Source organism: Salmo trutta, chromosome 15, assembly GCF_901001165.1.
Source record: "Salmo trutta chromosome 15, fSalTru1.1, whole genome shotgun sequence".
NCBI classification, from domain to species: Eukaryota; Metazoa; Chordata; class Actinopteri; order Salmoniformes; family Salmonidae; genus Salmo; species Salmo trutta.
The window spans coordinates 48577705-48597674 of NC_042971.1; the positions used below are offsets into that span (position 1 = coordinate 48577705).

Here is a 19970-nt window from a genome sequence, read left to right on the forward strand (position 1 = left end):
GGGAGATAGGAACATGAGACGAAGGGAGGTGGGGAGATAGGAACAAGAGAAGAGTGGAGGTGGGGGAGATAGGAACATGAGACGAAGGGAGGTGGGGGAGATAGGAACATGAGACGAAGGGAGGTGGGGAGATAGGAACAAGAGAAGAGGGGAGGTGGGGGAGATAGGAACAAGAGAAGAGGGGAGGTGGGGGAGATAGGAACAAGAGAAGAGGGGAGGTGGGGAGATAGGAACAAGAGAAGAGGGGAGGTGGGGGAGATAGGAACAAGAGAAGAGGGGAGATAGGAACAAGAGAAGAGGGGAGGTGGGGGAGATAGGAACAAGAGAAGAGGGGAGGTGGGGGAGATAGGAACAAGAGAAGAGGGGAGGTGGGGAGATAGGAACAAGAGAAGAGGGGAGGTGGGGGAGATAGGAACAAGAGAAGAGGGGAGATAGGAACAAGAGAAGAGGGGAGGTGGGGGAGATAGGAACAAGAGAAGAGGGGAGGTGGGGGAGATAGGAACAAGAGAAGAGAGAAGAGGGGAGATAGGAACAAGAGAAGAGGGGAGGTGGGGGAGATAGGAACAAGAGAAGAGGGGAGGTGGGGAGATAGGAACAAGAGAAGAGGGGAGGTGGGGGAGATAGGAACAAGAGAAGAGGGGAGGTGGGGAGATAGGAACAAGAGAAGAGGGGAGGTGGGGGGAGATAGGAACAAGAGAAGAGGGGAGATAGGAACAAGAGAAGAGGGGAGGTGGGGGTAGGAGAGTGCAAAGGAAGATCTCTGAGATTTAGCAATATTTGGAAGTTAAACACATTAATGGAGAACTGGTGCTGTTGAGGTGACCCCGTGTTAGGGTTAGACCTGTGGAGCAGACTAATTGCTCTCTCTCTCGCTCTCTCTCTCTCTCTCTCAATCTCTCTCTCTCTCTCTTTCTCTCTCTCTCTCTCTCTTTCGCTTTCTCTCTCGCTCTCTCTCTCTCCTGTAGATTACGTGGACAGCAGTATCCACCCCATTGCTCTCTTCATCTCTGTCACAGTGTGCTGCATCATCCTGGTACTCATCATCGTCTTCTGTTACTTCAGGTGAGAAAAAACACATGGACTTTGACTCTGAGGAGATTGGTAACATAGACCATTGTAATGCTTTTAGCAGAATTGTAGCTTTGTATTACTGACGACTTTACCACTGTGTCTTCCAGGTATAAGCGTCAGGAGTCACGACCTCGCTACAGTATTGGTCTGGAGCAGGATGAGACTTATATCCCTCCTGGAGAATCTCTGAAGGACCTGATAGAACAGTCCCAGAGCTCTGGATCAGGATCAGGACTCCCCCTGCTGGTGAGACCTGAACCTCATCACACACACATTAGCAACCAGGTTCCACGTATCATTAGTTGTATGTACAGGATACATATGGTATACAAAAATGTCCAACAAAATGCTTACTTGCAATGGAGAATCAGTCCAGCAATACAGTGTTGTAGAAAGACCTTCCTCTCTCAATGTGCTAGTTATGTTGAATTAGATGTAGAAATTGTGATAATGACGTACAATGATATAGCATATGAAGATGTTGATGATTACAGTGTTGATGACGATGATATTGATGACGGTGTGTGTTTTTCTGTGCTCAGGTGCAGCGCACCATAGCCAAGCAGATTCAGATGGTGAAGCAGATAGGTAAGGGCCGCTACGGGGAGGTGTGGATGGGTCGCTGGAGAGGAGAGAGAGTGGCTGTCAAAGTGTTCTTCACCACCGAGGAGGCCAGCTGGTTCAGAGAGACAGAGATCTACCAAACTGTCCTCATGAGACACGAAAACATACTGGGTAAGGAGAGAGGGAGAGATTGAGTGTGTGTGCGCGCGTATTGTGCGTGAGTGAGTGGGTGTGTGTGTGTGTCCATCGTTGCATGCATGTGTCTCTGTATGTGTGTGTCTTTCTATCTCCTCAAAGATCTCCCCGTCTCCTCCCTACCCAGGCTTCATAGCAGCGGACATAAAGGGAACAGGCTCGTGGACCCAGCTCTACCTGATCACAGACTACCATGAGAGTGGATCTCTGTACGACTACCTCAAGTCCACCACCCTGGACATCAAGGCCATGCTGCGGTTGGCCTACTCCTCAGTGTCAGGCCTCTGTCACCTCCACACAGAGATCTTTGGCACCCAGGGTAAACCAGCCATCGCTCACAGAGACCTGAAGAGCAAGAACATCCTAGTGAAGAAGAATGGGGCCTGCTGCATCGCTGACCTGGGCCTGGCCGTCAAATTCATCAGGTAGGACAGGAAGGGACATATGCTATGCATCAGATCATGAGTGTAGAGATAACAAAACATCCTTATAGAGCAGAATAGTTCTACTCCGTTATCTTTGTATACTTTCCCCTGGTAAAAAGCATCAGCATCAGTCCAAACTATGGAATCAGTCCAGCAATACACGTTTATACAGACAGTGTTGCTTTAAAAGTGCAATCTTTCTCCCCCTACTCCTCCCTCTCTCAGTGACACCAACGAGGTGGACATCCCTCCCAACACCAGGGTGGGCACTAAGCGCTACATGCCCCCAGAGGTCCTGGACGAGAGTCTGAACCGGAACCACTTCCAGTCCTACATCATGGCCGACATGTACAGCTTTGGCCTCATCCTCTGGGAGATCGCCCGGCGCTGCGTCTCTGGAGGTCGGACACGGCCCACAATGCTCTGCTTTACAATGTTTAATATAATTTTCATATGTAAAATGAGCTGATGTGACCTTTGACCTTATGGGCATTCAGACATTTTCCAAAATGCTGGACCGATTTGTATAGGTTCTTATTCAATGTTGTTATGATAAGTTGATTTTTTTAATACTGTTATTTTACCTTCTTCCAGTCTGTGTATTATCTTACGTCCATCTCAGCTGTGATGATGCAGTATGTAGAGATCCAACATCTCTCTCCTTGTGACTTGTGTCCTGTAGGCATCGTAGAGGAGTACCAGCTGCCCTACCATGACCTAGTGTCCTCTGACCCCTCCTATGAGGACATGAGGGAGGTTGTGTGCATCAAGAGACAGAGGCCCTCATTCGCCAACCGCTGGAACAGTGATGAGGTGAGGAAACAGCCTCTTTGTGATTGTGTTCTATGCTTGAGATCAGTATATTCTTACATAGGCTACTGTGTGTGATGAGTATACAGTATATGTTGATTTCTGACCTCAGTGTGTTTGTGTGTTTAGTGTCTCAGACAGATGGGGAAGCTGATGACGGAGTGCTGGGCCCACAACCCAGCCTCTCGCCTCACAGCTCTGAGAGTGAAGAAGACCCTGGCCAAAATGTCTGAGACTCAGGATATCAAACTGTGACACACTGCTACTGCCACATAGAGACACTCAACACCTAGAGACATGTCCATGGCCTAGTGCCACTCTGCCAGGACCATGGGAGGAGAGCAAGGCGAGTGGGAGAGAGATGGTCTGCTCTCTTTTTGCCCATGCACTGCCACCTCTGGGATAGAGAGTGTCCCAGTGGGCAGGGTCTGGTCTGGTGTTGCTTTCTGTGAAAGCTGATTGGCTCTCTAAATGAGGGGGGAACACACGGACAGACAGTGCCCTATGCAGGAGAGGAGTCACTCTCTCCCTCACAGTAGAGGGTTAGGGGGGTGGGGGTCCTGCTCTGTCCATCTAAAGCCATATAACAGTGTTTGTTTTTGTGGTAACACTTTATTTGAACTAGCCACCATCAATCCCCTTCAAACCAATGTCAGAATGTTCATGAAACTTTGACATGTTTACAACATTTATGTAGGGTTATGAGGCTAGTTCGTATAAAGTGTTGCCCTTGTTGCCCATTGTGCTATTTATTCGTCTTTTTTTTTACAACTGTAGAGAAATCTACATACTGTTGGAAGTGAAGTATATATATCTTGCAGCATTACTGCTTTAGAAACCCAGGCATTTGTTTCTTCTATTCATACAGGAAAACACACAGCTTCAATATTGACCTACATGTGGGCCATTTGACTATCCAAGGGAGCCATTCTTAGTCCCCTGAAATGTCTATGTACTGTATCAACAACTAACTATAGGAGAAAATGATACATCATGTTTAATAAGCTTGGGAGTGATGTTACTCAGGCTAGCTGATGGTTAATGAGCTTGGGAGTGATGTTACTCAGGCTAGCTGATGGTTAATGAGCTTGGGAGTGATGTTACTCAGGCTAGCTGATGGTTAATAAGCTTGGGAGTGATGTTACTCAGGCTAGCTGATGGTTAATGAGCTTGGGAGTGATGTTACTCAGGCTAGCTGATGGTTAATGAGCTTGGGAGTGATGTTACTCAGGCTAGCTGATGGTTAATGAGCTTGGGAGTGATGCTACTCAGGCTAGCTGATGGTTAATGAGCTTGGTAGTGATGTTACTCAGGCTAGCTGATGGTTAATGAGCTTGGGAGTGATGTTACTCAGGCTAGCTGATGGTTAATAAGCTTGGGAGTGATGTTACTCAGGCTAGCTGATGGTTAATAAGCTTGGGAGTGATGTTACTCAGGCTAGCTGATGGTTAATAAGCTTGGGAGTGATGTTACTCAGGCTAGCTGATGGTTAATAAGCTTGGGAGTGATGTTACTCAGGCTAGCTGATGGTTAATAAGCTTGGGAGTGATGTTACTCAGGCTAGCTGATGGTTAATAAGCTTGGGAGTGATGTTACTCAGGCTAGCTGATAGTTAATAAGCTTGGGAGTGATGTTACTCAGGCTAGCTGATGGTTAATAAGCATGGGAGTGATGTTACTCAGGCTAGCTGATGGTTAATAAGCTTGGGAGTGATGTTACTCAGGCTAGCTGATGGTTAATGAGCTTGGGAGTGATGTTACTCAGGCTAGCTGATGGTTAATAAGCTTGGGAGTGATGTTACTCAGGCTAGCTGATGGTTAATGAGCTTGGGAGTGATGTTACTCAGGCTAGCTGATGGTTAATGAGCTTGGGAGTGATGTTACTCAGGCTAGCTGATGGTTAATAAGCTTGGGAGTGATGTTACTCAGGCTAGCTGATGGTTAATAAGCTTGGGAGTGATGTTACTCAGGCTAGCTGATGGTTAATAAGCTTGGGAGTGATGTTACTCAGGCTCGCTGATAGTTAATAAGCTTGGGAGTGATGTTACTCAGGCTAGCTGATGGTTAATGAGCTTGGGAGTGATGTTACTCAGGCTAGCTGATGGTTAATGAGCTTGGGAGTGATGTTACTCAGGCTAGCTGATGGTTAATACGCTTGGGAGTGATGTTACTCAGGCTAGCTGATGGTTAATAAGCTTGGGAGTGATGTTACTCAGGCTAGCTGATGGTTAATGAGCTTGTGAGTGATGTTACTCAGGCTAGCTGAGTCATGCCAATAAGATGGTCTCCCCCATGGTTGTCTTGTTACTGTAATATGAAGAATAAAAATCTCCCATCACGGTATTGAATTGTTAATAATACTGTTGAAATGTATTGATACTGATGGACTTAATCATGTGAAATGTCAGTTTTGGTTGTTTGCCTTTGGCTTGTGTACAGAATAACTCCCTGACCGTCCACTCCACCACTATGGCGTGTGCCTTATTTAATCTGTACATATGTGTATAAGAGAGTGTGTGGACCAGGAGAACATTCCCTAATAAAATGATGTCAACGTCCATATCGTCTCCTTTTTAGAGGAATTAAATGATTTTTCTCTCTCTCACACACACACACACACACACACACACACACACACACACACACACACACACACACACACACACACACACACACACACACACACACACACACACACACACACACACACACACACACACACACACACACACACACACACACACACACACACACACACACACACACACACACACACACACACACACACACACACACACACACACACACACACACACACACACACACACACACACACACACACACACACACACACACACACACACACACACACACACACACACACACACACACACACACACACACGAAAATTGCAGAAATATCCTACAGGAATAGGAAAATGAAGGAAATCCCACAGCTTGGGTCAAAGGGAGCTGGGGTTAGGGTTATGGTAGAGCAGGGTTTCCCAAACTCAGACCCCAAAGGTGCACTACACAGCTGATTCATATATCAACTAATCATCAAGCTTTGATTATTAGAATCAGCTGTGTAGTTAGGGATTAAAAAGGAAACACGCACCTCTTGGGGTCCCGAGGACCGAGTGATGGAAACACTGTGGTAGAATTAGTGTTAGGGTTGAACCAAGATGTGGAAAAGGAGAGTCGGACTCTGCATTCAGTGTTGCATATAAATATAATTTATTATTAGTTTTAAAAATTATTTCTTACACTTTGTACAGGAACTTGACAGAGGAAATGCAAGCATTTGCAAGTAACAAGAGTATCAGAACAAGAATTAGCTACGTTCTCACTATACAATATTACCCATGAAGCCTCAGGAGAACGATGGAATGCAACAGCTAGCACTTTTCAGTACCTACATTTTGTTTATAAAGAATGCAAAGTTTGCATAGACGGCTTTAGAAAAATTCCCAACTGTCAAGACAAAATGATTTGGACCAAAACTAATCAAATGACTGTCGTCAGTACTACTGCTGTAAAGGAATGTTTTGTTGACAGTTATCTTCAATTATTTTACACATACACATATGCTATCATACAATCCTTATACTGAATTTCCCATTTCAAATATAAATAAATAGATAATGCATAACATTTCCCATGATTTCACCTATTTCTATTCCCCCCGCTCAACGTCAACAGCAACTGTCATTCAGTAACTTGGCGTGAAACAATCAAATGACAGGTATTTTGACCTGATGAAAGAGAACGCTAGCGTGGAATTGTACATAATATTATGTCAATTATTTGGTAAAAAGACAATCGTATCAGGCTGCATCAGTCCTAAGTAAAAATATATTTGTCTATTAACAAATTACCCATCTTCCACCGTGGGAGACAGACTCGCATCTCTTCCACTACCCTGGTTCTGTCTCATATGGCTGTCTCATATGGATGAGGTCATCATCAGAGGACCATACATGATGAGAGTAGATTGAGATGCTCCATTATACGGTTCCCACTAGATGACCAAGCTGCAAATTCAGTCAAAATGGTCTATATTGGAAACATTTATGAAAATAAACATTCACTTTTTTGTCTTGATTTAAGGTTAGGGTTAGGTATAAGGTTAGCAGTGAGGTTAAGGTTAGGGCTAGGTTCAAAATCTAATTTTAAGAAGCTACATTTTAGAACTTCTGATTTTGTAACTTGGACAGACAGTGATGACCCCACTTTGCTGACTGGCATGCAGTGAGCGATAACTACTGAACTTTGACCTTTGATTGAATGACCCCTCACTGACCCCTCAAACAGTTCCTTCTATCAGCATCATTGGTTTTATGGGCTAATAAGCCAACACTTGATAGCGCAATCTAAACCAAAATATATACTTTTCAAATTAAATAGGCAAATTGTAAATAATTGAAGAATTAAAAGTAACAAAAAATAATTGTAAAATAATAATAATACACAACAGGAATGATAACAATTAATATTAATGATGACAGTCTTACTAACACTGTAAAAGGTTACAGTTTTCAATGCTCTGCTTATGTACAGGTTGTTCTACTGGCTTTGTATCAGTGACTGTACAGTAGGCGTCATTAACAAGAGAATCCACCAGGGGGCACGATGACACAATGAAAAGAAAGGGAACACAAGAGAACTCCAAGGCTATGTTTACACGGGCAGCCCAATTCTGATATTGTTTTACTAATTGGTCTTTTGACCAATCAGATCAGCTCTGAAAAAGATCTGCTGTGAAAAGATCTGATTGGTCAAAAGATGGCTGTGTGTAAACGCAGCCTAAAGTAATCAATATTAGACTGCATAAAATACAGGAGACATATTTGTGTATAAATAGATGTGTTATTAAATACAGACGTATATAGTCACCGAAACAAGTTCTTTCATTAGAAATGTTGACGAGTCCTTAAACAGTTTTATTGGTTCCAGGAGTTACCATGAGGATCCATAGGCCAGGTAGAGTGGGAGGGGCCTTCCCCACTCCCTCTGGCCACACCCCTTTCCATGGTCCTCTGCTCTGAGCCAGTCTGTCACCACAGAGAGATGTCCATGAGGTCATCCAATATATGGACAGAACAATCAAGCGTTTCCTAGGAAACTGTATCACGGTAAAGAAAACGGTACCAGAGAGAGTACAGACAGGGCTCACTAACATCCTAGTTCAATATACTGAAAGTGGAGCGCGGCTATGCTAAGTATATTGAACAAAATATAAACACAACATGTAAAGTGTTGGTCCCATTTTTCATGAGCTGAGATAAAAGATCCCAGAAATATTCCATATGCACAAAAAGCTTATTTCGCTCAAAATTTTCTGCACAAATGTGTTTACTTACATTCCTGTTAGTGAGCATTTCGCCTTTGCCAAGATAGTCCATCCACCTGACATGTGTAGCATATCAAGAATCTGATTAAACAGCATGGTCATAACACAGGTGCACCTTGTGCTGGGGACAATAAAAGGTCACTCTAAAATGTACATGTATACCACATGTAACCACGCCAGTCCAGGACCTCCACAGCCAGCTTCTTCACCTGCGGGAGGGTCTGAGACAAGCCACCTGGACAGCTGATGAAACTGTGGGTTTGCACAACCGAATCATTTTTGCACAAACGGTCAGAAACCGTCTCAGCGAAGCTCATCTGCGTGCTCGTTGTCCTCATCAGGGTTTTGACCTGACTGCAGTTTGGAGTCGTAACAGGCTTCATTGGGAAAATGTGCACCTTCGATGGCCACTGCCACACTGGAGAAGTGTGCTCTTCAGGGTTGAATCCCGGTTTAAACTGTACCGGGCAGATGGCAGACAGCGTGTTTGGTGTTGTGTGGGTGAGCGCTTTGCTGAAGTCAACGTTGCGAACAGAGGTTCCCATGGTGCTGGTGGGGTTATGGTATGGGCAGGCATAAGCTACGTACACGAACACAATTGCATTTTATCGATGGCAATTTGAATGCACAGAGACACCGTGATGAGACCTGAGGCCCATTGTTGTGCCATTTATCCGCCACCATCACGTCATGTTTCAGTATGATAATGCACGGCCCCATGTCGCGAGAATCTGTACACAAATCCTGGAAGCTGAAAATGTTCCAGTGGCCTGCATACTCACCAGACACGTCACCCATTGAGCATGTTCGGGATGCTCTAGATTGACGTGTACGACAGCGTGATCCAATTCCCGCCAATATCCAGCAATTGCACAGCCATTAAAGAGGAGTGGGACAACATTCCACAGGCCACAATCAACAGCCTGATCAACTCTATGCAAAGGAGATGTGTCGCCCTCCATGAGGCAAATGGTGGTCACATCAGATACTGACTCGTTTTCTGATCCACGTCCCTCCCTATTTTTTAAGGTATCTGTGACCAACAGATGCATATCTGTATTCCCAGTCATGTGAAATCCATAGATTAGGGCCTAATGAATTTATTTCAATTGACTGTAACTCACAAAACCTATGAAATTGTTGCATGTTGCGTTTATATTTTTGTTCAGTGTATGTTTGTGTGTGTGTCTCTATGGATGTGTGTTCTCTGATGGAAGAAAGGTCTTGCTCTGCCTGTCCTGTATTTCTGCCTGTCCTGTGTTCCTCTCTCTCTCCTTTTCTCTGTGACTCATCTCTTACTCCTCCCTGGAACTTCCTGTTCTTTGAAGGACGGGTGTCAGTGGTCAGTCGCCATGAGCACGATGTTCTCATGGCGACCCATCTCCTCCAGCACGGCAGCCAGGCGACCGAGGTTCCCGTCAGGGAAGTGTTGGGCCTCCCAAAGGTCCAGAATCACCCCCGTAGGACTGGATTTAGTGGCAAAGTAATTCAAATACCTGATAGAGAGAGAGAGAGAGAGGGAGGGCGGAGGGAGGGAGACAGAGAGACAGAGAGAGAGAGGGAGCGAGAGAGAGAAAGACAGAGAGAGAGAGAGACATCGAGCGACAGACAGCGAGAGAGAGAGCGAGAGAGAGAGAGACAGAGAGAGAGAGGCAGAGAGCCAGAGAGAGAGGTTATATGGAGTTTGCATACTCTACCTGTGCTTTATGACTATCCAGTGTCATCGTTTAAATGAACAAAAACAAGTTTAAAAGCGGACAGTCAAACATTAAATGGTCATAACTACTTTCATCCTGCTCTGAGCTCTCTGAAAGGTAGGGAGAGGTGGAGTAAGGGTGTGGGTGAGAAAGGGGATAAGAGGTGAGGAAGGGGGAACGATGGAGGGTAATGTCATCCCTCCTACTGCTGTCTGTGATAAGGGAGCCCCTGCTGGGAGATAAACACATACTGTACACAACTGTCAGAGAGGAGGGGGAGAAAAGAAAACAGATGCCCAAGCTTCAGTAACACTGCACAGTAGACAGTAGTACACACACACACACACACACACACACACGGTCCCATCCCATCCTCACCTGTCCAGGTTGAGTTTGTGTGCCAGCATCCTCCAGTCGTTGCCTCTGGTCTGTGGAGCGTCAAGGCTGCCACAGAGCTTCTGTCTGATGGAGAGGGGGATGCGGAAGGCATTGGGCCCCACCAGGGTTGTGATGTTACTAGCCGGGTCCAACAGAGACGTGTCGATACTCTGGGTGTCCTGGAGATGGAAAATGGAGATGGAGGAGAGAGACTGATGTCAGTACAGGATACAACTAATTGAATTGACTGAAATTATTAGTTGGGAGAAGATTGTAGGAGCTAGTGTTACAAGTACTCATTCCAATTAGCGCATGTATTCATAACATTTTTCCAGACAGATAGTAGTAAGGTCTAGACACGCTCAGAGAGAACGGGAGCTACGCCTAGCCTCTAGTCAGATAGTAAGGTCTAGACACGCTCAGAGAGAACAGGAGTTACAGTAAGACCAGGGCTAGAGCAAAGCACTCTATCCACTGTGCCCTGTACAATCTCTGTTTCAATTATCTCTTACTCAACCATTCTCCTTGTGAGGAGGTTGTCAGAGTGCGATTGGAGTGATTACTCCCTTAGAGCTGTGCTCTGTGTGGAGCTATGAAAAATACAATAAGTCATAAAAGACGAGCTCTCACAGAAAGGGCAGCGAGTGCAGCAGGCTCAAGGCTCACTGTCTGAGTAAAATAGTTCACTGACATGAGACTAAACTCTCACTCAACCCCTGACAACCAGGAGGGACAAAGACATGGGAAAAGACAGGAATATACGATATAACAGCAGCCTCAACTCAAGTTAGCAGTAAGTCAGTTAGACTAAATCAAGTTAGTCTGATTTGTCTGAGCATGTGTAACAGTGTAGGTTCCGTCCCCCTCTTCGCCCCAACCCGGGCTCGAACCAGGGACCCTTGTGTAACAGTGTAGGTTCCGTCCCCCTCTTCGCCCCAACCCGGGCTCGAACCAGGGACCCTTGTGTAACAGTGTAGGTTCCGTCCCTCTCTTCGCCCCAAAAGGGGGCTCGAACCAGGGACCCTTGTGTAACAGTGTAGGTTCCGTCCCCCTCTTCGCCCCAACCCGGGCTCGAACCAGGGACCCTTGTGTAACAGTGTAGGTTCCGTCCCCCTCTTCGCCCCAATCTGGGCTCGAACCAGGGACCCTTGCACACATCAACAACTGACACCCCACGAAGCATCGTTACCCATCGCGCCACAAAAGCCTCAGAGCGAGTGACGTCACTGATTGAAACACTATTAGCGCGCACCACCGCTAACTAACTAGCCATTTCACATCAGTTACACATGCATGATTCAGCAAATACAGTGCCTTCGGGAAGTATTCACATCCCTTGACTTTTTCCATATTTCGTTGTGTTACAGCTTGAATTTAAATGAATTAAATTGAGGTTTTGTGTCACCGGCCTACACACAATACCCCATAATGTCAAAGTGCAATTATGCTTTTAGAATATTACAAATTAATAAAAAATTAAAAGCTGAAGTGTCTTGAGTCAATAAGTATTCAACCCCTTGGTTATGGCAAGCCTAAATAAGTTCAGGATAAACAAAATTGCTTAACAAGTCACACAATGAGTTGCATGGACTCACTCTGTGAGCAATAATAGTGTTGAACATGATTTCTGAATGATTACCTCATCTCTGTATCCCACACATACAATTACCTGTAAGGTCCCTCAGTCAAGCAGTACATTTCAAACACAGATTCAACCACAAAGACTAAGAAGGTTTCCCAATGCCTCACAAAGAAGGACAGCTATTGGTACTGTAGATGGGTAAGCATTGTAAAGTTATTAAGCATTGTATAGTTATTCATTACACTTTGGATGGTGTATCAATACACCCAGTAACTACAAAGATACAGGCATCCTTCCTAACTCAGTTCCTGGAGAGAAAGGAAATTGCTCAGGGATTTCACCATGAGGCCAATGGTGACTTTAAAACAGTTAGAGTTTATGGCTGTGATAGGAGAAAACTGAGGATGGATCAACAACATTGTAGTTACTCCACAATACTAACCTAAATGACAGAGTAAAAAGAAGGAAGCCTGTACAGAATAAAAATATTCCAAAATATGTATCCTGTTTGCAATAAGGCACTTAATAAGTAATTCTGCAAAGAACGTGGCATAGAAATTAACTTCATGTCCTGAATACAAAGTGTTATGTTTGGGGCAAATCCAACACCTCACTGAATACCACTCTTCATATTTTGAAGCATGGTGGTGGTTGCATCATGTTATGGGTATGCTTGTCAACGGCAAGGACCAGGGAGTTTTTTTTAGATAAAAAGAAAAGGTATACAGCTAAGCACAGGCAAAATCCTTGGAAGAAAACCTAGTTCAGTCTGCTTTCCAACAGACACTGGGAGACAATTTCACCTTTCAGCATAAACACAAAGCCAAATATACACTGGAGTTGCTTACCAAGATGACATTGAATGTTCCTGAGTGGCCTAGTTACAGTTTTGACTTAAATCGTCTTGAAAATCTATGGCAAGACTTGAAAATGGCTGTCTAGCAATGATCAACAACCAACTTGACATAGTTTGAAGAATGTTTTAAAGAAAAATGTTCAAATATTGTACAATCCAGGTGTACAAAGCTCTTAGAGACTTACCCAGAAAGACTCACAGCTGTAATCGCTGCCAAATGTCTAACATGTTTAACATGTTTTGACTCAGTCTAACACGTCTAACAAGTCTAACATGTTTTGACTCAGGGGGTTGAATACAAATCTAATCCAGATATACTCGTGTTTTATTTGTCATATTTTTTTTTTTACAAATGTTAGAATTTTTCTTCCACTTTAACATTACAGAGCATTTTGTGTAGATCGCTGACAAAAAATGTCAATTAAATCAATTTGAATCCCACTTTGTAACCCAGGTCTGATATACTTCATTAGTTCACTATATGTATGTACTGTATCTGGATACCACTGTATCTGGATACCACTGTATCTGGATACCACTGTATCTGGATACAGTACTATTTCCATACCTCTGAGAGGGTGGTGTCGAGCTGGAAGATCTGTCCCTCCCCCTCCACCTGTCGAACACACAGCTTACAGGCCAGGTCTACGGTGCTGGGACAGAACCTCTCCAGGGTGAAAGTACAGTGGAGGTTCCTCTGGGACCCAGACCACACCTGCTGGAATGACAACTCCTGGGGAGAGAAGGGGGTGGGGGTTATACTGGCACCAAAGGTGTTTGTGTGTGTCTTTACATTCTGTGTGTGTGTGTACCTGGTACTTGGCTAGTAGCTTGCTTTTCCACAGTGTGTGTGGGACATCGTGGATGGACAGTCGCAGGTTGTGGGTGCTGTCCTTGAAGTTGAGTGTCTTTGGTTCGTCCAGGAGTTTCCCTCCCATCTGTTTCTCCATCTGCAGAACCTCCTACAGACACACAGGGACAGACACACAGCGACAGACACACAGAGACAGACACACAGCGACAGACACACAGCGACAGACACACAGCGACAGACACACAGAGACAGACACACAGAGACAGACACACAGAGACAGACACACAGAAACAGACACACAGCAACAGACACACAGAGACAGACACACAGGGACAGACACACAGAGACAGACACACAGAGACAGACACACAGAGACAGACACACAGAGACAGACACGCAGCGACAGACAAACCGAGACAGACACACAGCGACAGACAAACCGAGACAGACACACAGCGACAGACACACATCGACAGACACACCGAGACAGACACACCGCGGCAGACAAACCGAGACAGACACACAGCGACAGACACACAGAGACAGACACACAGAAACAGACACACAGCGACAGACACACAGAGACAGACACACAGAGACAGACACACAGAGACAGACACACAGAGACAGACACACAGCGACAGACACACAGCGACAGACACACAGCGACAGAGACACAGCGACAGACACACAGCGACAGACACACAGCGACAGAGACACAGAGACAGACACACAGAGACAGACACACAGAAACAGACACACAGAGACAGACACACAGAGACAGACACACAGGGACAGACACACAGTGACAGACACACAGAGACAGACACACAGCGACAGACACACAGCAACAGACACATAGCGACAGACACGGAGACAGAAACAGCGATAGAGACACACAGAGACAGACACACAGCGACAGACACACAGCGACAGACACACCGAGACAGACACACCGCGGCAGACAAACCGAGACAGACACACAGCGACAGACACGCAGCGACAGACAAACCGAGACAGACACACAGCGACAGACAAACCGAGACAGACACACCGCAGCAGACAAACCGAGACAGACACACAGCGACAGACACGCAGCGACAGACAAACCGAGACAGACACACAGCGACAGACACACAGCGGCAGACACACCGCGGCAGACACACCGCGGCAGACACACATCGACAGACACACAGAGACAGACACACAGAGACAGACACACCGAGACAGAGACAGACACACAGAGACAGAGACAGACACACATCGACAGACACACAGAGACAGAGACAGACACACAGAGACAGAGACAGACACACATCGACAGAGACAGACACACATCGACAGACACACAGAGACAGACACACAGGGACAGACACACATCGACAGACACACAGAGACAGAGACAGACACACAGAGACAGAGACAGACACACAGAGACAGAGACAGACACACAGAGACAGAGACAGACACACATCGACAGACACACAGAGACAGACACACAGAGACAGACACACATCGACAGACACACAAAGACAGACACACAATGACAGAGACAAACACACAGAGACAGACACACAGAGACAGACACACAGAGACAGACACACAGAGACAGACACACAGAGACAGACACACAGCGACAGACAAGTTTAGATATGACTGTGGAATGAATCACACAATCAGCAAATACTCATTTATTGGAATTCTGTGTTGGAACTTCCTATAAAATGTGTTTGCTTTTCAAATCAGGCTTTGAACATAATTTCAGCAGGCATTATGTACCTACCAAACATGCAATAACCCATCTATAAACATACACAAAATGTGACATTCACATCTACATTCAACATGATCATTCTTAATCTCATTACTCATTCCCAAACATAATAACCGGGTCCTATTCTCCTCCTTAAAGTAGTAATGAGACCTTGTATTTCTTCACTGAAGGTGGATGGAGGTGATGGGGGAGGACAATGGGGGAGGAGGAGGGAGGATGGGGTGATGGGGGAGGACAATGGGGGAGGAGGAGATAGAATAAATATCAAATATGGCTCATATTTGCAAGGGCACGGCACCATTTCTCTAGGAGCAGCTTGGCCTTGGAGATTATATTCAAATGCATGTGCTCATCTTCCCTTGTTACTGCACACAAACACAGCCCCCACTGCTTACCTGCCTGCCTGCCTGCCTCCCACACTGCATCTGCTGGCTACCCGTACACACACACACACACACACACACACACACACACACACACACACACACACACACACACACACACACACACACACACACACACACACACACACACACACACACACACACACACACACACACACTTACTTTGAATGAGTCCTGTGTGTCATCCAGGCAGTAAACTCTAATGTGGTACTCAAGGGCAGGGCAGGTGACGGGGCCGAAGATGGCCAGTTTGAGTCTCTTGGTGGTGGCCGCGCTGCAGGACTGGCCCACCAGGCAGTATGTCCCTAGGGTCTCTGTTAGGATGTGACATGCCTCCTCATCCATCTGGATGTAACAGGGAGTGGTGAAGTTCTCCTCTCCTACCACCACCACCTCCTAGAGAGAGAGAGAGGGGGGGGGTGAGAGAGGGTGTGTGTTTGTGTGTGTGTGTATCCGTAAATAAGTGCCTGCCTACATACGTGTGCAAACAGAAAGTCTGTAACAATAGACCAACATGTATGAGGTAATAGCATAATGTCCCTCTCCTAGTGACAGGGCTCGATGGATCATGTCACAGCATATTCCTGTTTCATTACTGGTGTCTGGGTCTAACTGAGTCTCCTGCTGGGATCTTTATCCTGACGCTCCTATGAGCAGCACACCACCCTGGCATCCATTCAGCCCATTATGAGACAGATAGACAGAAGAGGAATGACAGTATTTCATAGTGTGTGTGTGTGTGTGTGTGTGTGTGTGTGTGTGTGTGTGTGTGTGTGTGTGACAGTATTTTCTATTGAGCCAGGCTGCTTAACACAGTATTATAGCTGGTCATTAGGCTCTGGTCCTGGGGTTCGGTATGAGTGTTCCACACTGGGCCTCACACACACACACACACACACACACACACACACACACACACACACACACACACACACACACACACACACACACACACACACACACACACACACACACACACACACACACACACACACACACAGCCACTTATAGTGTTTACAGTATATACTGTTGTTTATTCTCCACGCAGTCGATCCTAATAGACCTACTACTGTACATCCCGTATTCTTTTCCAAATGATATGCTGTTTATACACACCACATATTTATATTCTGGACTCTACTCTGGATTGTTCATTTGACTTGTTGCGTCGTTTCTTGATTCCTAGTTTAGATGTTGATTATTTGTGTATTTGCATTGTATTTGATAGACATTCTACTGCCCTGTTGGAGCTAGTAACATCAGCATTTAGCTGCATCTGCTACAACACCTGAAAACCTGTGTACGGGACCAATACATGTTGATTTGATTTTGATTTGGCACACACACACGTAAACACACACACACAGGCACAGGGAAGTGATTTATTTACTCAATTCCTCACTCAATTCATCACGGCCAACGTTCTACACTCCAGAAACACACATATTCCATCATCAATCATGATGTGGTGACAGTGACGTGTGCAGAAAGACTCAATGAGGAGAGACTTACTGAGGCAGAGAGACCACCTGTTACTCATAACGCTCTGCTATCTTCATCCACACACACACACGCAAACACACACATACACACACATACAAACACACGCACAAACACACATACAAACACACACACACACGCAAACACACACATACACACACATACAAACACACATACAAACACACACACACATACAAACACACACACACACGCAAACACACACATACACACACATACAAACACACGCACAAACACACACATACAAACACACATACAAACACACACACACATACAAACACAAACATACACTTGCACCCATGCTCCCATGCACGCGCAAGCACCCACCTATCCACCCACCCACAAGTCTCCTGCTGTGTTTCACACACACCGACACACACACACACACATACACACACACACATACACACAAACACACAAACACATACACACACTTTTCTCTAACAGCTCTCTGTGCTGGACATATCCAATGAGATATGATTATTCACACTGGATGATGGTAATATATTACACTACATGGCTCTTCGAACATCTCATTCCAAAATCATGGGCATTAATATGTATTTGGTCCCCCCTTTGCTGCTATAACTGCCTCCACTCTTCAGGGAAGACTTTCCACTAGATGTTGGAACAGTGGGGACTTGCTTCCATTCAGCTACAAGAGCATTTGTGAGGTTGGGCACTGATGTTGGACGATTAGGCCTGGCTCGCAGTTGGCGTTACAATTCATCCCAAAGGTGTTCGATGGGGTTGAGGTCAGGGCTCTATGCAGGCCACTCAAGTTCTTCCACATCGATCTCGACAAACCATTCTGTATGGACCTCACTTTGTGCACAGGGGCCTTGGCATGCTGAAACAGGAAAGGGCCTTTCCCAAACTGTTGCCATAATGTTGGAAGCACAGAATCATCTAGAATGTCAGTGTATGCTGTAGTATTAAGATTTCCCTTCACTGGAACTAAGGGGCATAGCCCGAACCATGAAAAACAGCCCCTGACCATTATTCCTCCTCCACCAAACTTTACAGTTGGCACTATGCATTGGGGCAGGTAGTGTTCTCCTGGCATCCGCTAAACCCAGATTCGTCTGTCGGACTGCCAGATGGTGAAGTGTGATGCATCACTCCAGAGAACGCATTTCCACTGATCCAGAGTCCAATTGAGGTGAGCTTTACATCTCTCCAGCTGACGCTTGGCATTGTGCATGATGATCTTAGGCTTTGGTGCGGCTGGTCGACCATAGAAACCCATTTCATGAAGCTCCCGACAAACAGTTATTGTGCTGACGTTGTTGCTCCTAGACGTTTCCATTTCACAATAACAGCACTTACAGTTGACCGTGGCAGCTCTACCAGGGCAGAAATTTGACGAACTGACTTGTTGGAAAGGTGGCATCTTATGACGGTGCCATGTTGAAAGTCACTGAGCTCTTCAATAAGGCCATTCTACTGCCAATGTTTGTCTATGAAGATTGCATGGCTGTGTACCCGATTTTATACACGTCAGCAACGGGTGAGGCTGAAATAGCCGAATCCACTAATTTGAAGGGTTGTTCACATACTTTTGTATATATAGTGCATTTACCCAGATGCTGAATCTCTCTCACTATGACTGCCTGACTGTCTGTCTGTCTGTCTGTCTGTCTGTCTGTCTGTCTGTCTGTCTGTCTGTCTGCCTGTTGGCCTGTCTGTCTGTCTGCCTGTCTGCCTGTCTGCCTGTCTGTCTGTCTGTCTGCCTGTTGGCCTGTCTGTCTGTCTGCCTGTCTGCCTGTCTGTCTGTCTGCCTGTTGGCCTGTCTGTCTGTCTGCCTGTCTGTCTGCCTGCCTGACTGTCTGTCTGTCTGTCTGTCTGTCTGTCTGTCTGTCTGTCTGCCTGTCTGCCTGTTGGCCTGTCTGTCTGTCTGCCTGTTGGCCTGTCTGTCTGCCTGCCTGACTGTCTGTCTGTCTGTCTGTCTGTCTGTCTGTCTGTCTGCCTGTCTGTCTGTCTGCCTGTCTGCCTGTCTGCCTGTCTGCCTGTCTGCCTGTCTGCCTGTCTGCCTGTTGGCCTGTCTGTCTGTCTGCCTCTCTATGGGGAGAATTAGAAGGGATAGATACCATTTTCTGTCATAGAAAATACAATATATCACCAGTCCTATGTGTGTCGTTGGCCTCAGCTCAGTGGGAAGAGAAGCTCATATAAAGCAACTAGCCGTCACCTCAGGATATTACCATCCACATAGCTGACAGGCTGAGATATAGTCAATACTTATTTTTCTGTTTAAATGCTTTCACTCCACAATCTTGTTTTATTGGCTGCCCGGAGCCAATCCGTCAAAGTCATATACCGTACAGTATGTAGCCCACAATAAGACTGTATATTACAGATGTTTTTGTTTTTCTTGCAACTCTGAAGGTTTATAAGTATCTTTGTCAACAGAGCTGACAAAGAGAGTCCAAGGCACATCTAATAAAGATTCTCTCAGGACAGGCCGTACTTCTGTTTTTGATGCAGTAGAACGAATGGCTAAAAAAGACTCAAAACAGACTCTCAGTACC

General features: G+C 45.7%; 2 protein-coding genes across 6 annotated transcripts in view; one reads left to right on the forward strand and one right to left on the reverse strand.

Moving 5' to 3' along the window:
- The window catches only part of LOC115149215 (bone morphogenetic protein receptor type-1B), a 120011-nt gene extending 114387 nt beyond the window's left edge, over positions 1 to 5624 (forward strand). For all 4 annotated transcript variants that reach the window (XM_029691875.1, XM_029691876.1, XM_029691877.1 and 1 more), the window contains 7 exons: positions 966 to 1062; positions 1179 to 1317; positions 1614 to 1806; positions 1958 to 2255; positions 2481 to 2656; positions 2938 to 3068; positions 3195 to 5624. In XM_029691875.1, coding sequence (XP_029547735.1) covers positions 966 to 1062; positions 1179 to 1317; positions 1614 to 1806; positions 1958 to 2255; positions 2481 to 2656; positions 2938 to 3068; positions 3195 to 3320 — 1160 coding nt within the window. In that variant the 3' untranslated portion in view covers positions 3321 to 5624. The remainder of the gene's footprint in view (positions 1 to 965; positions 1063 to 1178; positions 1318 to 1613; positions 1807 to 1957; positions 2256 to 2480; positions 2657 to 2937; positions 3069 to 3194) is intronic.
- Positions 5625 to 9556: 3932 nt separating this feature from the next.
- Positions 9557 to 19970, reverse strand: part of LOC115149218 (netrin receptor UNC5C) — a 102015-nt gene continuing 91601 nt past the window's right edge. For both annotated transcript variants that reach the window (XM_029691880.1, XM_029691879.1), the window contains 5 exons: positions 16084 to 16317; positions 13742 to 13891; positions 13498 to 13662; positions 10492 to 10670; positions 9557 to 9912 (listed from right to left, as the gene is read on the reverse strand). In XM_029691880.1, coding sequence (XP_029547740.1) covers positions 9753 to 9912; positions 10492 to 10670; positions 13498 to 13662; positions 13742 to 13891; positions 16084 to 16317 — 888 coding nt within the window. In that variant the 3' untranslated portion in view covers positions 9557 to 9752. The remainder of the gene's footprint in view (positions 9913 to 10491; positions 10671 to 13497; positions 13663 to 13741; positions 13892 to 16083; positions 16318 to 19970) is intronic.